The following is a 23,350-nucleotide window of genomic DNA, read 5'->3' as shown; positions in this document are numbered from 1 at the left end:
CACTATTCTGTGGAAATAAACAAATGTGTGATGATGGGGAGTTCTGCAGAATACAGCAGGAGGTGCAGCAGGTAAGATGATGCTATACGGGTGGCACAGAGACAGAGATACCACAACTGACCAATAACACTGGTCTACAATTTTTGAGAAGTCGTCTGCTTCAGAGATAAAATGTGCTATTTATTATGTATTTTGATGTGCTGAATTCAAATATGACAATTAAAACAACTGATTGGCTACTGTTTCTAAGATATTTAAGTTTTTACATTTTATGTCTATGTATAGTGTGTAGATAGTAGAGTTTTAATCATAAATTGTAAACCTAGGTCTTTTCATGTGTTTATGGTTGCTTTACATGATAATATTTCACCTGTCCTGTTTATGTAACACTTTAAAAATCAGTAAAAGGGTTATATAAATAAAATTTATTATGAAACAAAAGGCAAAAAACTATTCTGTACATAGTTTAGTCCTATTCAGTGTCTACTCGGCGCTTCTTGGCTTGTCTCTTGTATTCATTAAATGGAGCATCTCTTGTCACTGTCCAGCAATAGTCTGCAAGCATTGATGGGCTCCATTTGCCCTGATAGCATTTCTCCATTGTTGCAATGTCCTGGTGAAATTGCTCGTCGCTCACTGCTCCGCAGTTCGGTGGAAAAAAATCTAGATGAGAGTGCAAAAAATGTATCTTTAGTGACATGTTGCAACCAAGGCTTTTGTATGCCTTGAGGAGGTTTTCCACCAACAACCTGTAGTTGTCTGCCTTGTTGTTTCCGAGAAAATGTATTGCCACTAACTGGAAGGCTTTCCATGCCGTCTTTTCCTTGCCACGCAGTGCATGGTCAAATGCATCATCTCGAAGAAGTTCACGAATCTGAGGACCAACAAAGACACCTTTCTTTATCTTAGCTTCACTTAACCATGGAAATTTTCCACGGAGGTACTTGAAAGCTGCTTGTGTTTTGTCAATGGCCGTGACAAAGTTCTTCATCAGACCCAGCTTGATGTGTAAGGGTGGTAACAAAATCTTCCTTGATTCAACAAGTGGTGGATGCTGAACACTTTTCCTCCCAGGCTCCAATGACTGTCGGAGTGGCCAATCTTTCTTGATGTAGTGGGAATCTATTGCACGACTATCCCATTCGCAGAGAAAACAGCAGTACTTTGTGTATCCAGTCCAAGGTCTGGTATTGCAGACCAAGCAAGAGAGCAACAACCTTCAAATCACCACAAAGCTGCCACTGATGTTGGTCATAGTTTATGCACCTCAAAAGTTGTTTCATGTTGTCATAGGTTTCCTTCATATGGACTGGACTGCATGACCAACTGGAATTGATGGCAAAACATTGCCATTCTGGAGTAAAACAGCTTTAAGACTCGTCTTCGATGAATCAATGAACAGTCTCCACTCATCTGGATAGTGAACGATGTTGAGGGCTGCCATCACACCATTGATGTTGTTGCAGGCTACAAGATCACCTTCCATGAAGAAGAATGGGACAAGATCCTTTTGACGGTCACGGAACATGGAAACCCTAACATCACCTGCCAGGAGATTCCACTGCTGTAGTCTGGAGCCCAATAGCTCTGCCTTACTCTTGGGTAGTTCCAAATCCCTGACAAGGTCATTCAGTTCACCTTGTGTTATGAGGTGTGGTTGAGAGGAGGAGGATGGGAGAAAATGTGGGTCCTGTGACATTGATGGTTCAGGACCAGAAGTTTCATCCTCTTCCTCGTCTGACTCAAGTGAGAATGATTCTGGTGCATCAGGAACCGGCAGTCCTTCTCCGTGGGGTACTGGGCGTATAGCTGATGGAATGTTTGGATAATGCACAGTCCACTTTTTCTTCTTTGACACACCTTTCCCAGCTGGAGGCACCATGCAGAAGTAACAATTGCTGGTATGATCTGTTGGCTCTCTCCAAATCATTGGCACTGCAAAAGGCATAGATTTCCTTTTCCTGTTGAACCACTGGCGAAGATTTGTTGCACAAGTGTTGCAGAATATGTGTGGGGCCCACCTCTTGTCCTGATCTCCAATTTTGCAGCCAAAATAAAGGTGATAGGCTTTCTTAACCATAGTGGTTATACTGCGCTTTTGTGATGCAAAAGTCACTTCACCACAAACATAGCAGAAGTTATCTGCACTGTTCACACAAGTACGAGGCATCTCTGCTCACTTTTGGCTAAACAGAAATGTGTCCCTTTGCAAAATCAAACACTGACAAATAAGAGAGCACGACACTGTATGATTTCTAGAACTGATATAGGGCAATTTGTTCAGCAGAGTGATGTAAGCTTCGTTATGATTGCATCATCCATGACTTCTAGGAATAACATGATGCAATTCATATCATGTATGACGCAATACCAGCTTCAGATTGCATCATTCATTGTTTTGCCTAAAAAGCAAGTACTGTCCAAACCCAGTCATAGATTTATTCACAGATCCAGTCAAAGATGTATTTTAGTCGTTTCTGGTTTAAATTGAGATCCCTTCCCTTTATAACTCACTTATCCTCCGCCATTCCCAAGTCAAGGGTCGTATATACTGACCCAATAGCATATCTTGAAAAGTAGAGCCAATCAACAATTTTAAGCATCATTTTCGTTCTCAGTGACCCAGAATTAGTAAAGTTTGATTACATTTATTTCAGAAGCATTTTGGCTGTAGAGCAGTGTAATACCAAACCCGCCACTGGCTGGCGGATACCATGATATCACCTCAGCACTATAACCTGTTCTCCGGCCCTGACCCAGCATCCTAGAGCAATTGGTAGTTATTTTCTCATTGTAAATCAGTGTAAGACTTTATGGGATCTGATATGAGAGTAGGGGAAATGACAGTGGGTCTACATATCATTAAGGTAGATATGTAGACATCAGCGAAAGTGTTGGATGAATATCGAATTTGTATAAAAATTAGTAGTGAATAGGTGGCTCACTTGCTAATTTTTGTAAGCTACTGATTCTATGAGCTGAAATTGTAACTTAGAAATAATAATGTTTTATGTAAGGTAACTGAGAATGGAAGATTCAAAAAGCTCACAAGAAGCTTTCCATAATTTAATGAAAACTGGGATCAGGGCCGGCTCCAGCTTTTTTGCCGCCCCAAGCAGCGGAAAAAAAAGAAAAGAAAAGAAAAAAAAGGAAAACCTGATTGAGCTCCTGCCGAAGTGCCGCTGAAGAGGAAGAGACGGAGTGAAGGACCGCCGCCGAATTGCTGCCGAAGACTAAATCGGAGCAGCCACCGAAGTGCCGCCGAAGACCCGGACATGCCGCCCCAATAACGGACGGAGTGCTGCCCCTTTCTATTGGCCACCCCAGGCACCTGCTTCCTTCGCTGGTGCCTGGAGCCAGCCCTGACCAGGATGATATTCCATCACACAAATCATGTCTTTTTTTTTTAAGTCAGAGTATTAATATGTATAATTTCTACTACAAAACTAACCATTAGAAGCTTAACACAGATACATTTTACCTTCTTCTAATTCATGGAAAGGACAAAATGCTGCCAGATGGACTTTCAGTGAAGTAGTCTGTACCCTGATAAGTAAGTACATTAACTCATGTCTTTATCTTGGTCAGGTAAATACTGTATACACATTACAGATCTGTGCAGTGCTCCTCACCCTAAGATCCTTGGAAACAACTCAATATTCCTGTAACTAAGGACTTATCAAGGTGGCCTTCCCTTAAAATGCCTAGCTGTGCTCCTTCAAATTTCTGTTGGCACCAGGACAGCTTTATTCAGCCCTTGCTAGTAATTCAGTACATTACTAATTTATTTTATTTTGAGATAAACATTATTTAGAGTACAAATTTATGAAATGGCCAAATGCGTTTATAATTACTCTCAGTCTCCAAGATGCAAGACTTGAATATGTTTGTGGGTGCTAAACAAGCCATCTAGGTGCATGCCCTGTGATGAAGTGGGAATTTTCCCTTGTTATGTTGTGTGTGTCCGGCTGTTTTGCATGGATGCTGTGTGTGACTTTTGCGGAAACTGCTCCAGCTGCCTGCAGGAATGCTATGGCCGCCCTTTTGTAACCTGAGACCCAGGAGAGGAATGCGACCAGGTGACTCTGGCCCGGGAAGCGAGGAGGAGCAACGGGCAGGGCAGGGGCCAGGCAGCTGGAAGCGAGTCAGTCTCGGCTCTGGGCTCCCCCAAAGATGGACTTGTCTGAAAGTCACTGATTTCTGTGCTAACAAGTTCTGCCCTACGCTGTGTTCCTGTCGACTAATAAACTTTCTGTTTTACCATCTGGCTGAGAGTCACGTCTGACTGCGGAGTTGGGGTCCAGGGCCCTCTGGCTTTTCCAGGAGCCCCGCCCAGGCGGACTCGCTGCGGGAAGCGCACGGTGTGGAAGGGGATGCTGAATGCTCCGAGGTCAAACCCAGGAAGGTTGAAGCTGTGGAAGCTTCTTCCCCTGGAGACAGTCTGCTCAGAGAGAGGAGGAGGCTCCCCCAGAGTCCTGACTGGCTTCGTAGGGAGTAGTAGTTCCAGAGCATCACCCTGGTGACTACGTGACTTGCCCCCACCTTGTTAATTTGAATGTATCCTCTGTGAAGACAAATAAGTTAACAAGTCTATAAATTTGTGCTACTGTATTTCTCACATATGATTTCCATTGGACTCTCACCCAGAAGCTAATTATGATTCCTTCTTCATGGCCCTGGAGGACCTCAGACCCAGTGGAAATGTTATCACTGCAGAGGCAGTGTGATAAATGAAGGGGGTGGGGGGATAGCTCCCTTTTATGGACACCCAGCCAGCCAGTTAGCTATAAAATCCCTCTTGGTAGCTGTTCTCTACTTGCTTTACCTGTAAAGGGTTAAAAAGTCTGACTGCATGCATAGGTAAAAGGAAGTGAGTTGGTACCTAGTCAAAAGAGCCAATGGGAAGGCTAGAACTTTTTAAAATTGAAACAAGACTCCTCTTTGTCTCTCTGTTGTTGTTCTCCCGAGAGAGGAGACGCAGAACAGGAACAGGGCTGAACTATGCTGTAGGAAGCTTTAAGCCAGGTAGGAATTGCTTATCTGAAACCCCAGATATGTAAGTAAATCAGGGAATGTCTAGGAAGACGCAATAAGGGTTATTTCTTTTATTTTTTATTGGCTTGTGGACTCCTCTGTGCTAACCCCCAAATGCTTTTGTTTTGCTTGTAACCATTAAGCTGGTCCTCAAGAAGGTTATTCTTGATGTTTAATTTTTGTAAGTGGGTTTTTAAAATCTAGCAAAAGCCTAAGTTCCAGATGTATTTTCCTTCTTTTTGTGTTTAATGAAATTTACCTTTTTTAAGAACAGGATTTTATTTTTGATGCCCTAAGAGGTTTGTGCACATGTAGTTTAATTAGCTAGTGGCAACAGCTGATTTTCTTTCTCAGCTCTTCCCTGGAGGGAGGGTGAAGGTGCTTGAGGGTACCCTACAGGAAGGAATTCCCAAGTGCTCCTTCCTGGGTTCTCAAAGGGTTGGGTTTTTTTTGCAATTGGGTGGTGGCAGCATCTACCCATCCAAGGTCAGAGAAAAGCTGTAACCTTGGGAGTTTAATACCAGCCTGGAGTGGCCAGTATTAATTTTAGAATCCTTGCGGGCCCCCACCTTCTGCACTCAAAGTGCCAGAGTGGGGAATCAGCCTTGACAGGCAGTGAAACAGGATCTGTGAAGCTAGTACATGGATATGTAGCTTGAAATCAGAAGCCAGTGTGCACAGGGAGGAAGGAAGGAGGGAAATCCCTCCTTCCCCTCACAAGGCAGGGTTTGGCAGTAAGCCAGGTAGGGGCAGGCAGGGCTGGCTCCAGGCACCAGCCGACCAAGCATGTGCTTGGGGCAGGGCAGCGCTCGATTTTTTATTTATTTATTTATTTTTTTGATTCGGCGGCGCGGCGCTCGGAGCGGGGGCTTCGGGCGGCGTGGTGCTGGGGGGGCGGGGCTTCGGGCGGCGCGGTGCTCGGAGGGGGCGGGGGCTTCGGGCGGTGCTCGGAGGGGGGCGGGGCTTCGGGCGGCGTGGTGCTCGGAGGGGGCGGGGCTTCGGGCGGCGCGGTGCTCGGGGGGCAGGGCTTTGGGTGGCGTGGTGCTCGGGGGGCAGGGCTTCGGGCGGCGTGGTGCTCGGAGGGGGCGGGGCTTCGGGCGGCGTGGTGCTTGGGGGCGGGGTCTTGGGGGGGCTGGCGCGGTGCGGCGCTCGGAGGGAGGGCAGGGGCTTCGGGCAGCGCGGCGCTTGGAGGGGGCGGGGCTTTCGGTGGCGTGGTGCTGGGGGGGTGGGGATTTGGTGGCGCGGAGATTTGGTGGCGCTCGTGGGGGAGAGGGGGTACGGCAGGGCGGCTCTCTTCTTTTTTGCCTGGGGTGGCAAAAAAGTTAGAGCCGGCCCTGGGGGCAGGGCTACTGAATCCAATACTAGCTCTGTGGAGCATGGACACTGAAGCAGTGGGCACCTATTGCAATACCTAAGCTGCACAATCAGCTGTAGAGAAGCATCACTGCTACTTTGCATCCTAGGGTATGTGCATGACTTCTCAGTCCCTGTTCCCTAGCAAGCCCAGCTGCTCAGTCTTGGAGTGAGGTGGTGGAGAGTTTATTTGGACCCAAGTCAGAGCTGCCATTTTTGAACTTTCAGGATCCACATCCATTGAAATCTTAGTGCCCACTAAAGATTCTGGAAAAAATGTAAACCATCTTCTCTTATTTGTTTTCTTGCTGTTTTAAATTACTTAATATCATAAATGCACAACAACTGCATTCATCCTTCCAAGGTAGATATCTATCACAGCTACAACAGATTACATTATTGGCAAATATGCTGGTATTATGGTAAAATAGATGGCTTAAGGAGGACAATATATAAAGGAACAGGTATCCACTGGTAAACATTTTGCTTAATATTTTTGCTTTCTTTTTCCATCATTCTATCTGTGCAGTAGGATAGGTTTAACATTTCCTTGAAGATAATTGACGAAGGGCTAATGGTATAACACGTGCATGAATGCAAAAAAGATAAAAGCCCTGATAACTGTTGATACTAAAATTGATGAAGGCAATACTCAATGGTCTACTACAGGAGATATATCAAAATGTGATGTAAAACAAATATTTTACTGGGTTAGCTCAATGTGGCTTTCATCTTTTGACTCTAGAAAAAGAAAATAATTCTCCTTCTCAACAGTTACTATAAAAATTATGCATGTCTCTAATTACAGGAAATATATTGTATTGTTCTTATGTATTGTTCCTGAACTAATGTTATGCCCTGTAGATATTTCATGAGCCTGGGATTAATCAAAATATTTTGGTAATTGCTTGATCAACACTAGACATATAACTGCAGTTCATTCCCTCTATCTCTACTGAAGCTGCAACTGAGCATAGAGACAATATTTGATGTGAACAGCCCACCCAGCAGTTAGCATTTCCTAAGCCTATAGAACAAGGAAATATGCTTTTCTTATTTCCATCAATCTTTTTTAACTAATCGGTTATTATTATTTTCCTTCAATTTTACACAGTTAAACATTAACAAATTGGCATCAAAACAGATCATGCACCAGTGTAGTGGCTATTAGAATAACTCTGCATCCATAAGATATGCTATTATTAAAATATGCCCATCAGACTCTTGACCTTGCTGAATATCTAACCTCTAACACTCAATCTGTCTGTGATAATAAAGTACGTTTTAAGAATTCTCCAGATCTGCTCTGGGCAACAATCAGTGTACTTAAGAGAAGCAATGATATCTTACTCTGCCAAAAAGAAAAGGGATCAAAGAACAATCACTACTAGACAGGAAAATTATAAGTTTAGAGTGATGACTATATTGATAACTACAATTCTTAAAAATCGAGTAGTTATCAGAGACATATTTAGATTCTTTAGTAATTAAAAAAAATATCTACCTAGCTGATACTACATATTGGATTGATTATATAAATGAGAGACTACAACTGATCATTTTGTAACCAGATTGGTTTATATTATACAGGATGTAAGACTAAATCAGCGGTTCTCAAACTGTGGGTCGGGACCCCAAAGTGGGTCGCGACCCTGTTTTAATGGGGTCGCCAGGGCTGGCGTTAGACTTGCCAGGGCCAAAGCTGAAGCCCGAGCCCCACTGCCTGGGGCCAAAGCCGAAGCCTGAGGGCTTCAGCCCTGGGTGGCAGGGCTCGGGTGATAGGCACTCAGCCTGGGTCTGAAACCCTTGAGCTTCGGCTTTGGAACCCCTGCCCGGGATGGCGGGACTCGAGCGGGCTCAAGCTTTGGTCCCTGCTCCTGGGGTCATGTAATTTTTGTTGTCAGAAGGGGGTCGCGGTGCAATGAAGTTTGAGAACCCCTGGACTAGATGATCTAATGATCCCTTCTCTCCTTAAAATCTATGAATTATTAAAGTCATTATACAAAGTTGCAAATATACAGTAGCTACCGGTAAATATGATGAAAGCAGAGCAAATAGACTGTATTGAAATTATGAATACTATATTAAATGTACGTAAATAGGCCACAATGCACATGAAATGGTACTTCTGATCTGAAGGGTACTTCCGTTTAAAAAAAGCAACTTAGATGCAGAACACATTAATGGTCATGAAGAGAATAATTATATGGCTTCCAAAAGAGTTTCCCAAAGGAGTCAGAATGAACAGCAAGCCTTACTCAGACTGCAACACTTGAGAGAACCATTTTTAAAAGTACAAGATGGGAGATACTTATCTGAATATATCTATCCATCTATTTAAAGTACATATATGGACCCCATTATTGCAGTATCTGAATGACTCACAATCTTTAATGGAAGTACCATAATTCCCATTTTACAGATGAGACACTGAGGCACAAAGAGACTAAATGACTAGTTAAAGTCACACAGGAAATCTGTGGAATGTATATGGAAATTGTTTACAGTTTACATTGATGGGTCAGGGATTAATATATACAAATAGGTACTGCTACCATATTTGTTGGATGGAACATAAAGTAGTAAAGGTTTCCTCCTTAAATATACATTCAGCTTTCAAGAAGTGTATTTTTGCTTTTGTTTCCATTTTGGTTTGCACGGTTTTATTTTTAGTGACTTTAGGACTTATTTAATAATTGGACGTAAATGTATTTGCAGGTGGTGAAGATAAAGGTTATACATAACTCCCTTATTTGTATGGCCTGGTTGTCATTAGAAAGTTTAATGAGGATTCCTAAATCCATAAGAATCACACTTTCCATGACTGGAGGATGATGCCACAATGTGTGCAGAGAAGCTGCTTGCACCTGGTCTTTTCTCCGATTCCCTACGTCAACTCAGCAATTTATTGTTTGTTTCGTTGAAAATGGTGGGGAGGAGAAGAAACAGGGTTAGCGTCTAGGCGCTCTCTCTCTCTCTCTCTCGCTCTCACAGAACTCATAACCCAGGAGGAGGCCCTATGGTGGCTTTTACATCTTCCCAATTCTGGGCTGCTCCTGGTGGCTAAAGTAGACCCCAACATAAGTTATGCAGCCCATCAGGGTTGTCTAAGCTATTGCAGGCTGTCCCCACCTGCTGCCTGCCCCCGCTTGTCCCCAACCCGCAAAACTGATAGGAAGCAGTGCTGTCCAGAATCTGTACAGTGCTACTTGCTGTGACCCCACCCTGACACATTCCCCCTACCTCCAACACCCCTCCTATGCTGGGGTCTGCAAGGGAATCCTCGAAAAATAGCCTATGACTGTTTTCCTCAGTTCCTGTACCACGGAAATTCTCGCGTCAGCTGGATCCAGGATTTTAAGAGTACCTTTATATAACTCTAGCCTCTTCACACTGCACAGAGAGGTGGTGAGTATCTCACCCTTAGCTGTCCTGGTAATGGGCCAGCTTTTTCAGAAACCCTGGGAGCTCAAAATAAGAAAGTGTCAGCAGTCCATACTAGTGCATGATCTCACATGGTTCTGCCAACATGCTGAGAGGGGCTAAATGGCTTGATATACCCTGGGGTGGGCTTAGGGTGACCAGATGTCCCAATATTGTAGGGACCATCCCAATATTAGAGGCTTTGTCTTACTTAAGCAACCTATTACCCCTCCCCGTCCCAATTTTTCACACTTACTATCTGACCACTCTAAGTGGGCTGCTGGGGGAGATGAGCACTCACATGATTATAAGGAGCATCTCATAACAGTATTGGAGGTCAGGAAGGAACATTTTCTTGTAGCACACTAACCAAGCTAGTTTCCTTTTCTTTGAGCCTTCCCCCTGGAGCACACTGAAGTGGGCCTCCCTGGGTGAGGACATGGGTGTCCATGAGTGGGGAGGGCTCATTGTTTACACATGGTTTACTGCAAGGAGACATTAAGAGCTGTATGCTAGAAGCTGTTATTAGAGTAAAGTTCCTATTTTTAAGAAAGGAAAAAAAAGTGACCCAGATAACTACAGGCCTGTTAGTTTGACATCTGTAGTATGCAAGGTCTTGGAAAAAATTTTGAAGGAGAAAATAGTTAAGGACATTGAGGTCAATGGTAATTGGGACAAAATACAACACGGTTTTACAAAAGGTAGATTGTGCCAAACCAACCTGATCTCCTTCTTTGAGAAGGTAACAGATCTTTTAGACAAAGGAAACACAGTGGATCTAATTTACCTCAATTTCAGTAAGGCATTTGATACGGTTCCACATGGGGAATTATTAGCTAAATTGGAAAAGATGGGGATCAATATGAAAATTGAAAGGTGGATAAGAAACTGGTTAAAGGGAAGACTACAACGGGTCATACTGAAAGGTGAACTGTCAGGCTGGAGGGAGGTTACTAGTGGAGTTCCTCAGGGATCAGTTTTGGGACCAATCTTATTTAATCTTTTTATTACTGACCTTGGCACAAAAAGTGGGAATGTGCTAATAAAGTTTGCAGATGACACAAAGCTGGGAGGTATTGCCAATACAGAGAAGGACCAGGATATCATACAGGAAGATCTGGATGACCTTGTAAACTGGAGAAATAGTAATAGGATGAAATTTAATAGTGAAAAGTGCAAGGTCATGCATTTAGGGATTAATAACAAGAATTTCTGTTATAAGCTGGGGACGCATCAGTTGGACGTAACAGAGGAGGAGAAGGACCTCGGAGTATTGGTTGACCACAGGATGACTATGAGCCGTCAATGTGATATGGCCGTGAAAAAAGCTAATGCGGTCTTGGGATGCATCAGGCGAGGTATTTCCAGTAGAGATAAGGAGGTGTTAGTACCGTTATACAAGGCACTGGTGAGACCTCATCTGGAATACTGTGTGCAGTTCTGGTCTCCCATGTTTAAGAAGGATGAATTCAAACTGGAACAGGTACAGAGAAGGGCTACTAGGATGATCTGAGAAATGGAAAACCTGTCTTATGAAAGGAGACTCAAAGAGCTTGGTTTGTTTAGCCTAACCAAAAGAAGGCTGAGAGGAGATATGATTGCTCTCTATAAATATATCAGAGGGATAAATACCAGGGAGGGAGAGGAATTATTTAAGCTCAGTACCAATGTGGACACAAGAACAAATGGATATAAACTGGCCATCAGGAAGTTTAGACTTGAAATTAGATGAAGGTTTCTAACCATCAGAGGAGTGAAGTTCTGGAACAGCCTTCCAAGGGGAGCAGTGGGGGCAAAAGACATATCTGGCTTCAAGACTAAGCTTGATAAGTTTATGGAGGGGATGGTATGATGGGATAGCCTAATTTTGGCAATTAACTGATCTTTGACTGTTAGCGGTAAATATGCTCAATGGCCTGTGATGGGCTGTTAGATGGGGTGGGATCTGAGTTACTACAGAATTCTTTCCTGGGTGTCTGGCTGGTGAGTCCTGCCCACATGCTCAGGGTTTAGCTGATCGCCATATTTGGGGTCGGGAAGGAATTGTCCTCCAGGGCAGATTGGCAGAGGCCCTGGGGGGTTTTCACCTCCCTCTGCAGCGTGGGGCAGGGGTTACTTGCTGGAGGATTCTCTGCACCTTGAAGTCTTTAAACCACGATTTGAGGACTTCAGTAGCTCAGACATAGGTTAGGGGTTTGATACAGGAGTGGGTGGGTGAGATTCTGTGGCCTGTGTTGTGCAGGAGGTCAGACTAGACGATCATAATGGTCCCTTCTGACCTTAAAGTCTATGATTCTATGATAAAGTCACTGCAAATACTGTACTTGGGTCCACATTGCCTAGGACATTTGTTATTAACTTCACTTGATAGACAGGAGTCTCTTGTTCTAACAGTTGATTGTCTTGGCCTCCTTTCTTAAATCTTGGACTCAGGTCAGGAAACAGCTGTGCTAAGGACCTTAAGGGATGCGGGACTTATGTACAGGTCTTATGTATAGATCCCTTCACAAAAGTACATCTTCCACCTCGACATTGGTATGGTTTGGGAGTTGCGTCCTGTCTGCTTCATCATACCATTGTTGAAAACATCTGATAGGTATCCTTGTGGCTATTGGTTATTAGGACTACGTGCATTACTAGCTGTTGGCCATAACTGAAGCTTGAGACATTTCAATAAAATTCAACCTTGATTTTTAATCCATTTACCAGAATCTTGTGTTTTATTTCTGTATCCCTCCAAATGGCATCAGCAAACATCGAATATTTAAAAACAAAACAACTAGAGACCACATTGACTGCATAGTACAATCTGAATTTTCTATCTGTAAATAATTTACTCAGTATAACTTCTGAGACTACTGAGAAATTGATTAATTTAAGTCCTATTACAGACGAATAAATTAACAGGAACGACTAATTGTAAAGTTACCAGTATTTGATTTAGTTCAGATTTTCTGCACAGACTTGTATATCAAACCTTGGTCAAAATATAGACTAAAGACCCCACCATCATTTCTTTTATACATTGAAATATTTAATTGCACATACTGAACCTGAAAACCTCCTACATATACAATACCTTTTAGACATATGTCTCTGAAAACCTACCCTTATCACCTGCATAGATTTGTAAGCAATAGAAATCATTGCTTGTTTTTACTAATCCTCTTAAATCAGGAATTAGTTTAACACATTAAAAGGTTAATTATGAAGCACTGTTTGCATTAAATAACTAAAAGGAATATATAGATCAAGTATTCAATTCACTATGCCCTACGATTTGTTCCTCGTTTCTCAACTGGGAAAATTATGGTTTGTATTGTGCATTTCATGAGATACATCATTCACAGCTACATCAAATATAATTGATATACTCACCTGCATTCATGTTCTATTTTGTTAGGATTAAATTTCTGATTATAACTTTCACTTTAATGCATTCAGTATTTAATTTCACAATATTAATAAATGTTGAGAATACGCTTTCCTTTACCTTGTTTCCAATGGCTTTTTTGGGTGGGAAGTTAAGGGTCCTTACTTGGTGGTATTTATTCTGTAGCTTGTGATGCAAGCTTCTGAATTCTGCATATCTTCGATAAACATTCCATTCATCATCTTTTATTCTGATATATACCTGCAAGTATAGACAAGAAAAGATCAATTTTAAAGGCAATCATTACATTCATTTTGTCTCTCTTTGTTAAAAGTACTGTTTGTCAACTACCTTCACCTTTATGACATAACACTCTCAGTAGTTTTAGGACTATTTACCTACAACTACATCCAACTGCAAACAGTCATCAAGTGTAGATATGTCTATTCAACAGGTCATTAATCTAATTCTCTTTTATTGGATTCAGTGGTGACATACATTAACTTGCTCATTATTACAAGACAGGGCTGCAATTTTGTGGTAAGATAGCTGCTAATGCTTTCTGTTGCCATGGTTTTCAGCAGGTTCTACTGACCAGTGCACAAAGAAAAAATTAATCTGATATAATTTACATTGATTTATGTACATTTAATAGTTTTCCAACTTCACACATGAATTTCTAGTCATAATTCTTAAGTCACAAACTTTATTTACTCATCATCGTTATGCTGAAGCAAACCACATCCTTCACGAATGAATGGGTTTTTTTAAGAAGTCAAAATGTATTATAAAATACTGGAGTATAAACTACTGAAATGTTATTATTTGGAAAATAGAAGCAGTTTTCTCTCTCTTTTTATTTTTTTGTACAGGACGTGTAGTATAATTTCACATACTGAATGTTTTTGCCACAGCTCAATTACTTTCATGAGGGTACTACCAATAATGTGCTAAATGTTCTCCTCCCTGAGGGAAAACCCATAGAGAAGGAAAACATGCTCACAAAACTCTGAGAATTAATTAATGGCTCTGGAAGTATGTTCTCTATTGGGAAAAGGGGTTTTAACCTTATGGAGGGAGCAGGCAAGGCATGGCTCTAAAACCCAGAAACTCCACAATGATCTCAGGACCCAACACCATGACTGAGGGCATTTGGGACTAGTGTCCTCTTTGGTGTGACTTCTTGCTTTCCTACCCACAGCTTCCTTGCGGAGCTATGTTTCCATTGCTTCCCTCTGCAGCACCTGTGCCCTATTCTTCCCACCCCAAACTTTCTAGTATTAATGACTTCCGCAGTTTACATAATATGCTAGAGCAGATTAGAACTGATGAGGCAAAACTGCCATATTTCTTCAACAGCATTTTTAGAAGTTTCCAGATTACTGAGATGATGATCATCTGAAAAAAGTAGTGCTAATGATATCAGAGACACAATGATCAAAAAGAAAACAGAGGAAACAGGAATAAGCAAGAAAAAAGCCAAAGCAAAAATATTCAAACTCAGGAGACTAAAATTAAATATCCAAATCCACATTCAGATACCTATATAATTGGCCTGATTTTCAACAGTGCTGAGGATCTAATTATTTTATTTAGGTGCCTAACTTTCAATACGAACATTTAAACATTTCATGGCAATTTTTTAAAGTATTACAGAAGATAATCACTTTTACAGTAATAGTGAAAAAGTCAAGAGATGAATATAGACTTCAGAAAACTATTTAGCATAGTATTTCATACATGGTGCCATGGACTCCTAAGGGAAACAAGGTTCCCAACCCCAAACCTGTCATAACTATAAACAGATAATGGACAAAAGTCCAAGAATTCAAACAATACAATGATCACAATTAAAATGCAATATTTCTAACAGTTACCACACAAATAGTATTTGAGTTACTATGGTACTGTGTACTATAGTACAGGCAGTAATCATAGTATTGTGTGATAACTTGTTAAATGCAAGCTTGTAATGGTTACCACGGTACAACACTTCACTTGCTCTTCATAATTATGATGGTAGATTCTGCTGGAGAAAGCAGAGCTGTTGAGTTTGGTCTACTTAGATTATATACGAACACACAAAACTACAGGCAATTGTATTTGTCAATAGGAACTCAGGTACTACAGTGATGGGCTCTAAAAATAGGTAGACCACATGGCCAAGTATTTAAAGAGCAATACAAATTTTAAAATAATAGCTAGTGAAATAGCTCTGCTAACTAGATTTAATAGGGAATTAAGATAACGTGACTTTATCCCCTCAGCTCTTTCCCCACCTTTCTTTAATCACTATGTTTAAAATATATTACTTTGGCATATATAAGTATTATTCAGAATTTTTCAGGCTCCTTATAAAACAAAGTATACCTAAATTATTTTAATGTAGTTATTTAATATGGAATTCCTATTTTTACTATTCAACTACAGAGAAAATTGTAATTTGGTGAATCATGCAATTCTATGTTACCTAGTAAGGTGTAACCTGTAGTTAAGTAATTAAGGAGTCTAATACACTGTAATTGAATATTTTAAAGACCGCAAAAACAGATTCATTTGTTGTATACATCGTTAAAGATTTTACTTGTTGTTCTTTGAAGAACATAGATATTGATTTCTTTGAGACTGTAAGATGTGAAGAACTGACACTAAGAGCCCTGTGTCATATTGAATTTATTGACGATCATATAATAGAGTCTGAAAGGCATATTAAAGTTCCTGCTTTAGTACAAGCATTTACAGCTTTATTATCTCAACAGGGAATACTATTCAGAAGCCAAGTTATTTCAAGACCATTAATCTCAACTCACTTGGGAAATCAAAGAAAATAAGCCCTAAATGTTAAAAAGATTGGTTAAGCTTGTTTTAGTTTAGTGCCCATAAGGCATGCAGATGGCTACTGTTAGGCAAATGAATTACAAAACGAGAGTATAGAAGGGTGGAGAACAAAATGTCTCTATAGTTGATTTACTACTATACATCACTAAATCAAGCAGCCTGGTACATGTTGGGTTAAAATCCTGACCCTACTGAAGTCAATGGGAGTTTTGCCATTGACTTCAGTGCAGGCAGGATTTCATCGCTGGCCTTTAATTACGAATTCAGCCTAATTTCTGACTATTAAATAAGCAACAACCCTAAAACAGATGCTATGATAACATCGACAGCCACCTTGAGGAACTGGGGACCTCAAATTGTGCCAGCAGAGTAGGAAAGGTCTTCAATATCATGAAATAATCTATCAAAAATGAATATTCTATATAACAGAAACTAGCACAAGTTATTTGAACCAAATTTAAAAAAAATAAACAAATGGTCAGTTCTCAATAACCTTCATACAGCAAATATAAGCCATTAATATCAATATCTTGCCAAGAATCCTATTCCTTTTCTAGTGTCTACTCATGCCTCTCCCAAACCACTTCCCTGATTATTTGTTTGTATTTATTATGATTTCATTAGTGTGGCATCTACGCACCAGACAAGCACCTCTTTGAAGTAGAAGAATTTTATCTACATTTAACAGATGGGGAAACTGAGACAAAAAGAAAGAATAAGTGATTTGCCCAGGAAGCCTGTGGCAAATTTGAAACCAGATCTCCTAATTCCCAGTCCAGTGGCCCTTCCCATTTTAGCAGAAGTTTAATCAGACCAACAGGAGAATGGCAACTCCTTGTGGTACTGGTGAGAGGAAGCACTATGCTACAGGAATGATATCATTCTTAGATAACGGAGAGAATAAACAAGAAAAATCCAGATACCAATTCTAACATTAACATTGATTTTTTTATACAGCATTTTTTCACTATAATCCATTGTTCTAGGGCGTAGACCAAAGTCATATATAATTTGACCCTGCTAGTCTCTAAACATTTAGTTTTATTAAAATAGAGAAGAAAATGATTGTCCAAACAAAGCAAGGTCCTACACTTGACTTGATGGTATTTCTCTCTGTTTGGCTGTAACATGATAACTTTTGAATGCTGCATCTGATCAATTCCAAAATTTCAAGGAATGTTCTAAGCATCAATGGGCAGAACCATGTTGATTATGGTCAAAGTCAGAAAACTATAAGGGCAAAATGATGGACACATGGAGTCCCTGACATCTGGCTAGCAGACCCATCAACTTCCACCAGTTCTGTAATAGTCTATAGATCAAAAGAAATGCATGAGGGCATTAGCATCTTCCAGCATAACATTACTCCCCATCTCAGCTCTGCCCATTGTCCCTGAAGAAGAGCTCTGTGTAGCTTGAAAGCTTGTGTCTTTCAGCAACAGAAGTTGGCCCAATAAAAGATATTATCTTACCCACCTTATCTCTTGATTGTCCCAATACAGTTTAGAATGTTGACACCCTCAAATGATTATTGGCCAGATGGAAAGAAAAGAAATAAACATTTGGGTGAAGTATAGGGAGACAGGGTACACAGAGCTCCTGGAATAGGAGACCCTGGTATAAGGGAAGAAGGGCATACAGAATACCTGCATGATGGAGAGAGATGGAGGGTGTGTGTGTGCTGGGAGTCCTTGAAATAGAGAGAGATGGGAGGATGGCACACAGGGAGCTTATGATGGGGAAATTTAGGAATGCAAGAAGTCCCTTGTGTGCACCATGCACTTGGCCTATACAAACAACAAAGTATGCCATCCTCTAGTTAATTACTCAGCATTTTCTCATTGACATTGTTCAAATTCATGTCCGTTCTTGTGCCAAAAACAAACTATAATGCTACAATTTAACAATTACATATAATATCGTCCTCTTCTGATCTAACAAATAAATAAATAAAAAGATAAAGTTAACTTGTAAAACTGCAGATGCTATTTTAAAATCATGTTTTAGAATGCTTAAAAACTCTAAGGCTTATTCATTGGTCAATTTAAAAATCAATTCCAAGACCCTCTGTATCCCAGCTCACACTGGTTTTCTGACAGATGTTTCTTTTTCCTCTGATAATCGGTTTCCTCAACTAACTCCATTAAGTAATTTTAAATTAAAGATCCCCTTACACATTAAATCAGACTCTCTCCAAGAATGGTTATTTAATTGGAGAGCAAGGATTTTTGCTTGAACATTCTATCATCTGTCTACCAAAGAAAAAGTTAGCACTTTTGTCTGTAGTATAGAAGTATTTTCCATCAACACTATCTCAAGCAAAGGCTGATTGGCAGCCTCCCTTTGTGGCCATGATATACCACATTTGAAAGACAGATGCTAATTAATACACACTAAGAATTAATCTACAATCTTCTACTCTCAAAGAGCCCTGAAGATTTGAAGAGAAGTGACTAAAATAACTGTTGTTGTAATCCTGTTTTGCAGACAGCCAGTTGGTGATATATCTGCAGTGTTTTTAGAGCCATATTGAAATTATTGTGATAGTATTGTCATAATAAAGTCAGTTCATGGCCCTTAATTCTGCTTCTCAGGGCAGAATGATTCTGTCCCCAGAAATCTCTAGTCAAGCAGCACACTATGTTAAGCGCTGTTAAACTCCGGAAGATTCCATAATCACATTCTAATATAATGCGTGCATTTATACTGATATTGTGTTCCTGTGTGCTTTCTTTTAGAGTATAAGCTTTTTGCTTTGGTCCTGATATTGCAAATTCTTGTGTGGCTCACAGAGAAGAAGTTGTCTGTAGGGTTCTATTGTTGAAGCTGATTGTGGTGTCCAGGAAATTTATGCTGGTGTGGGCATGTTTGGTGGAGTGCTAGAGAGAGTTTGATGGATGGGTAGAAGTGGCTGAAGTTGTGGTGGAAATCTATGAGGGGAAGTTAGGTTATCTGTCCAGATGATGAAAATATCATCGATGTAGCTCAGGTATATGATTGGTTTTGTAGTACATTTGTCCAGAAATTATTCCTCGAAGTGGCCCATGAAGAGGATGTTATATTGGGAAGTTATATGGGTTCCCATAGTTTGAACAAAGTGTTTATTGTTGAATGTAAAGCTGTTACGGGTGAGGATGAAATGGATGAGTTTGGCGACGTGTTTGAGCTGGATATATCTGAGTGTTGTCCATTATCTTATATATATTTGAGGCAGGCAGCAATTTCATCATTGTGGTGGATATCGGTGAATAGGGAGGTGACATGCATGGTGGCAAGGATGGTGTTCTGAGGGAGGTTGTTAATATTGCAGAGTTTCTGAAGCAGTCGGTTGTGTCCTGGAGAAAACTGGCCCTTTGTGTGGTGAGTGATTTAAGGATGGTTTCTATGAGTCCTGATATCCTTTCAGTAAGAGTGCCATGGACAGGTATGATGGGTCTGCCTGAGTCCTGATATTCTTTCAGTAAGAGTGCCATGGACAGGTATGATGGGTCTGCCTGAGTTCCCTTGTTTGTGTATTTTAGGAAGCATGTAGAAGGTCCCTGGAATGGGTATGTGGTGAATGAGCTTGTATAGTTTCTCTTGGAGTTGTTTGGGGAAGGATTTGATTATATCCCTAAATTCCTAGGAGAATTGTGGTGTGAGGTCTTTGAGTTCTTGGTAGTAGGTGCTGTCAGAGAGTTGTCGGTTGGCCTCATTGACATAGTCATCATGGCTGAGGACTAGGATGATGTCCTCTTTGTCTGCTGATTTGCTCACTATTTGGTGGTTGGATTTCATGGACTAGACAGCTCTCCTCTTGGTGGTGGAGATTGTGGTAGATGTGATTCCTGTTAAGGAATCCACCGTCGATTTTTTCCACCAAAGCTATCAATTTAATGATCAAGAGTGTTGGTTTCATCTACTGTGGCATGTCTGATTAGATTATTCTTTTTTCTTATGATTGTCAGTGGAGACATGGTAGTTGCGGGTGGGGTCACCTTTGTTGTGAAAGAATTCTTTGAGGCAGAATCAGTGAAATTCTTTGAGGCAGAATCTAATTCTCCACATAGTTAGTATGGTATCAGGTTCTGTGGTGGGGAAGAAGTACAGTTCCTGGGAGAGTACAGATCATTCAGCACTGGTTAGAGGTAGTCTTGATAAGTTGATGATATTGGAGTGTTATGGATCCTGGTGTAATGGTTTCTCCCGGAGGTGATGTTCTCTGTATGTTGTGAAGCTGGTTGCAGTTTTTTGTTTTTGTACTAGGTGGCTATGATATTTTTGGGGGGTTTCTTGCATGAGCTTCAGGTAGGTTTCCTGATTTTTTTTCCTTCCAGTGTGTGGGAGCATGTGATGATTTCTTGTTTCTTTTGCATAAATAATAATTTATTTGTGAGCAGCCTGCCTATTATGCAAGCCAAAAAACTTCTAGTTTCCCTACCATAACCTGGTGTGACATTGTCCAATTAAAATATAACCATGCAAATCATTATTGCTACTACTATTATATAATTGCAACGAATCTTATACAAAACATAACTCATGGTCAGAAAGGGTTAAACAGCTTGCAGGCTAACTAACCCAAAGCCTACCTTTAAAGACATGTTACAAATGTTAATTAGGGCCATTGCATGCTAAATAGGCTAGAATTTTGAAATGCAAACCTATGTTGTTAGAAGTTAGAGGTAATAGTAATTGTCTGTATCTTAAGTGCTACCCCTGTAAAGGGACATTACCTGTCTGTCACTATAGCTACTAATTCAGAGATCAAAAGGGAATATTAACATTTAAATGAATCTTGGGTGAAGTAATGTCATTGTTTATATGTCTCTTTGAAGTTTGTGATAGACTGCCTAATGAATAAGTTGCCCTATGTTAAGTTGTGTAACTAATCACTAGTGGAGTTTAGAAAGCAAAAGGAACAGGAGTACTTGTGGCACCTTAGAGACTAACAAATTTATTAGAGCATAAGCTTTCGTGGGCTACAACCCACTTCTTCGGATGCATATAGAGTGAAACATATATTGAGGAGATATATATACACACATACAGAGAGCATGAACAGGTGGGAGTTGTCTTACCAACTCTGAGAGGCCAATTAAGTAAGAGAAAAAAAACTTTTGAAGTGATAATCAAGATAGCTCAGTACAGACAGTTTGATAAGAAGCAAGTGTGAAAATACTTACAAGGGGAGATAGATTCAATGTTTGTAATGGCTCAGCCATTCCCAGTCCTTATTTAATCCTGAGTTGATTGTGTCTAGTTTGCATATCAATTCCAGCTCAGCAGTCTCTCGTTGGACTGTGTTTTTGAAGTTTTTCTGTTTTAAGATAGCCACCCGCAGGTCTGTCATAGAATGGCCAGACAGGTTAAAGTGTTCTCCCACTGGTTTTTGAATATTACGATTCCTGATGTCAGATTTGTGTCCATTAATTCTTTTGCGTAGAGACTGTCCGGTTTGGCCAATGTACATGGCAGAGGGACATTGCTGGCACATGATGGCATATATCACATTGGTAGATGTGCAGGTGAACGAGCCCCTGATGGTATGGCTGATGTGATTAGGCCCTATGATGATATCACTTGAATAGATATGTGGACAGAGTTGGCATCGGGCTTTGTTACAAGGATAGGTTCCTGGGTCAGTGTTTTTGTTCAGTGATGTGTGGTTGCTGGTGAGTATTTGCTTTAGGTTGGGGGGTTGTCTGTAAGCGAGGACAGGTCTGTCTCCCAAGATCTGTGAGAGTAAAGGATCATCTTTCAGGATAGGTTGTAGATCTCTGATGATGCGCTGGAGAGGTTTTAGTTGGGGGCTGAAGGTGACAGCTAGTGGTGTTCTGTTATTTTCTTTGTTGGCCCTGTCTTGTAGGAGGTGACTTCTGGGTACTCGTCTGGCTCTGTCAATCTGTTTTTTCACTTCAGCAGGTGGGTATTGTAGTTTTAAGAATGCTTGATAGAGATCTTGTAGGTGCTTGTCTCTATCTGAGGGATTGGAGCAAATGCGGTTATATCTTAGAGCTTGGCTGTAGACAATAGATCGTGTGGTGTGTCCTGGATGGAAGCTGGAGGCATGTAGGTAAGTGTAGCGGTCAGTAGGTTTCCGGTATAGGGTGGTATTTATGTGACCATCGCTTATTAGCACAGTAGTGTCCAGGAAATGGACCGCTTGTGTGGATTGATCTAGGCTGAGGTTGATGGTGGGATGGAAATTATTGAAATCATGGTGGAATTCCTCAAGGGCTGCTTTTCCATGGGCCCAGATGATGAAGATGTCATCAATGTAGCGCAAGTAGAGTAGGGGCGTTAGGGGACGAGAGCTAAGGAAGCGTTGTTCTAAGTCAGAACACATCTGACTGAACAAAAATACTGACCCAGGAACCTATCCTTGTAACAAAGCCCGATGCCAACTCTGTCCACATATCTATTCAAGTGACATCATCATAGGGCCTAATCACATCAGCCATACCATCAGGGGCTCGTTCACCTGCACATCTACCAATGTGATATATGCCATCATGTGCCAGCAATGTCCCTCTGCCATGTACATTGGCCAAACCGGACAGTCTCTACGCAAAAGAATTAATGGACACAAATCTGACATCAGGAATCATAATACTCAAAAACCAGTGGGAGAACACTTTAACCTGTCTGGCCATTCTATGACAGACCTGCGGGTGGCTATCTTAAAACAGAAAAACTTCAAAAACAGAGTCCAACGAGAGACTGCTGAGCTGGAATTGATATGCAAACTAGACACAATCAACTCAGGATTAAATAAGGACTGGGAATGGCTGAGCCATTACAAACATTGAATCTATCTCCCCTTGTAAGTATTTTCACACTTGCTTCTTATCAAACTGTCTGTACTGAGCTATCTTGATTATCACTTCAAAAGTTTTTTTTCTCTTACTTAATTGGCCTCTCAGAGTTGGTAAGACAACTCCCACCTGTTCATGCTCTCTGTATGTGTGTATATATATCTCCTCAATATATGTTTCACTCTATATGCATCCGAAGAAGTGGGTTGTAGCCCACGAAAGCTTATGCTCTAATAAATTTGTTAGTCTCTAAGGTGCCACAAGTACTCCTGTTCTTTTTGCGGATACAGACTAACACGGCTGCTACTCTGAAACCTGTCAGAAAGCAAAAGGTTACATCAAAAGCCTATTGTTTATCCAGAACTGTATGGTCAAGTGGATGTTAGAAAACTGTATAAAAGACCGTTGGGTCCTGATTCTGTCATCTCAGATCTGCTTGATGATTCAAAGCAGGGGAAGCTTAAACCACAAGATTGGGATCCCAGTGCTGACTGGTCCGTCCTGAATATGATATTGGACATTGGACTATAAC

General features: G+C 40.9%; 1 protein-coding gene across 1 annotated transcript in view; it reads right to left on the bottom strand.

Annotated features, from left to right (window-relative positions):
* Positions 1-23,350, bottom strand: part of SNX29 (sorting nexin 29) — a 509,283-nt gene that overhangs the window by 134,974 nt on the left and 350,959 nt on the right. The window contains exon 19 of the mRNA XM_065411740.1: positions 13,304-13,444. Within this exon, the coding sequence (XP_065267812.1) occupies positions 13,304-13,444 (141 nt within the window). The remainder of the gene's footprint in view (positions 1-13,303; positions 13,445-23,350) is intronic.

This window comes from Emys orbicularis, chromosome 10, assembly GCF_028017835.1.
Source record: "Emys orbicularis isolate rEmyOrb1 chromosome 10, rEmyOrb1.hap1, whole genome shotgun sequence".
Classification (NCBI taxonomy): Eukaryota; Metazoa; Chordata; order Testudines; family Emydidae; genus Emys; species Emys orbicularis.
This window is presented reverse-complemented; position numbering and strand designations above follow the sequence as displayed.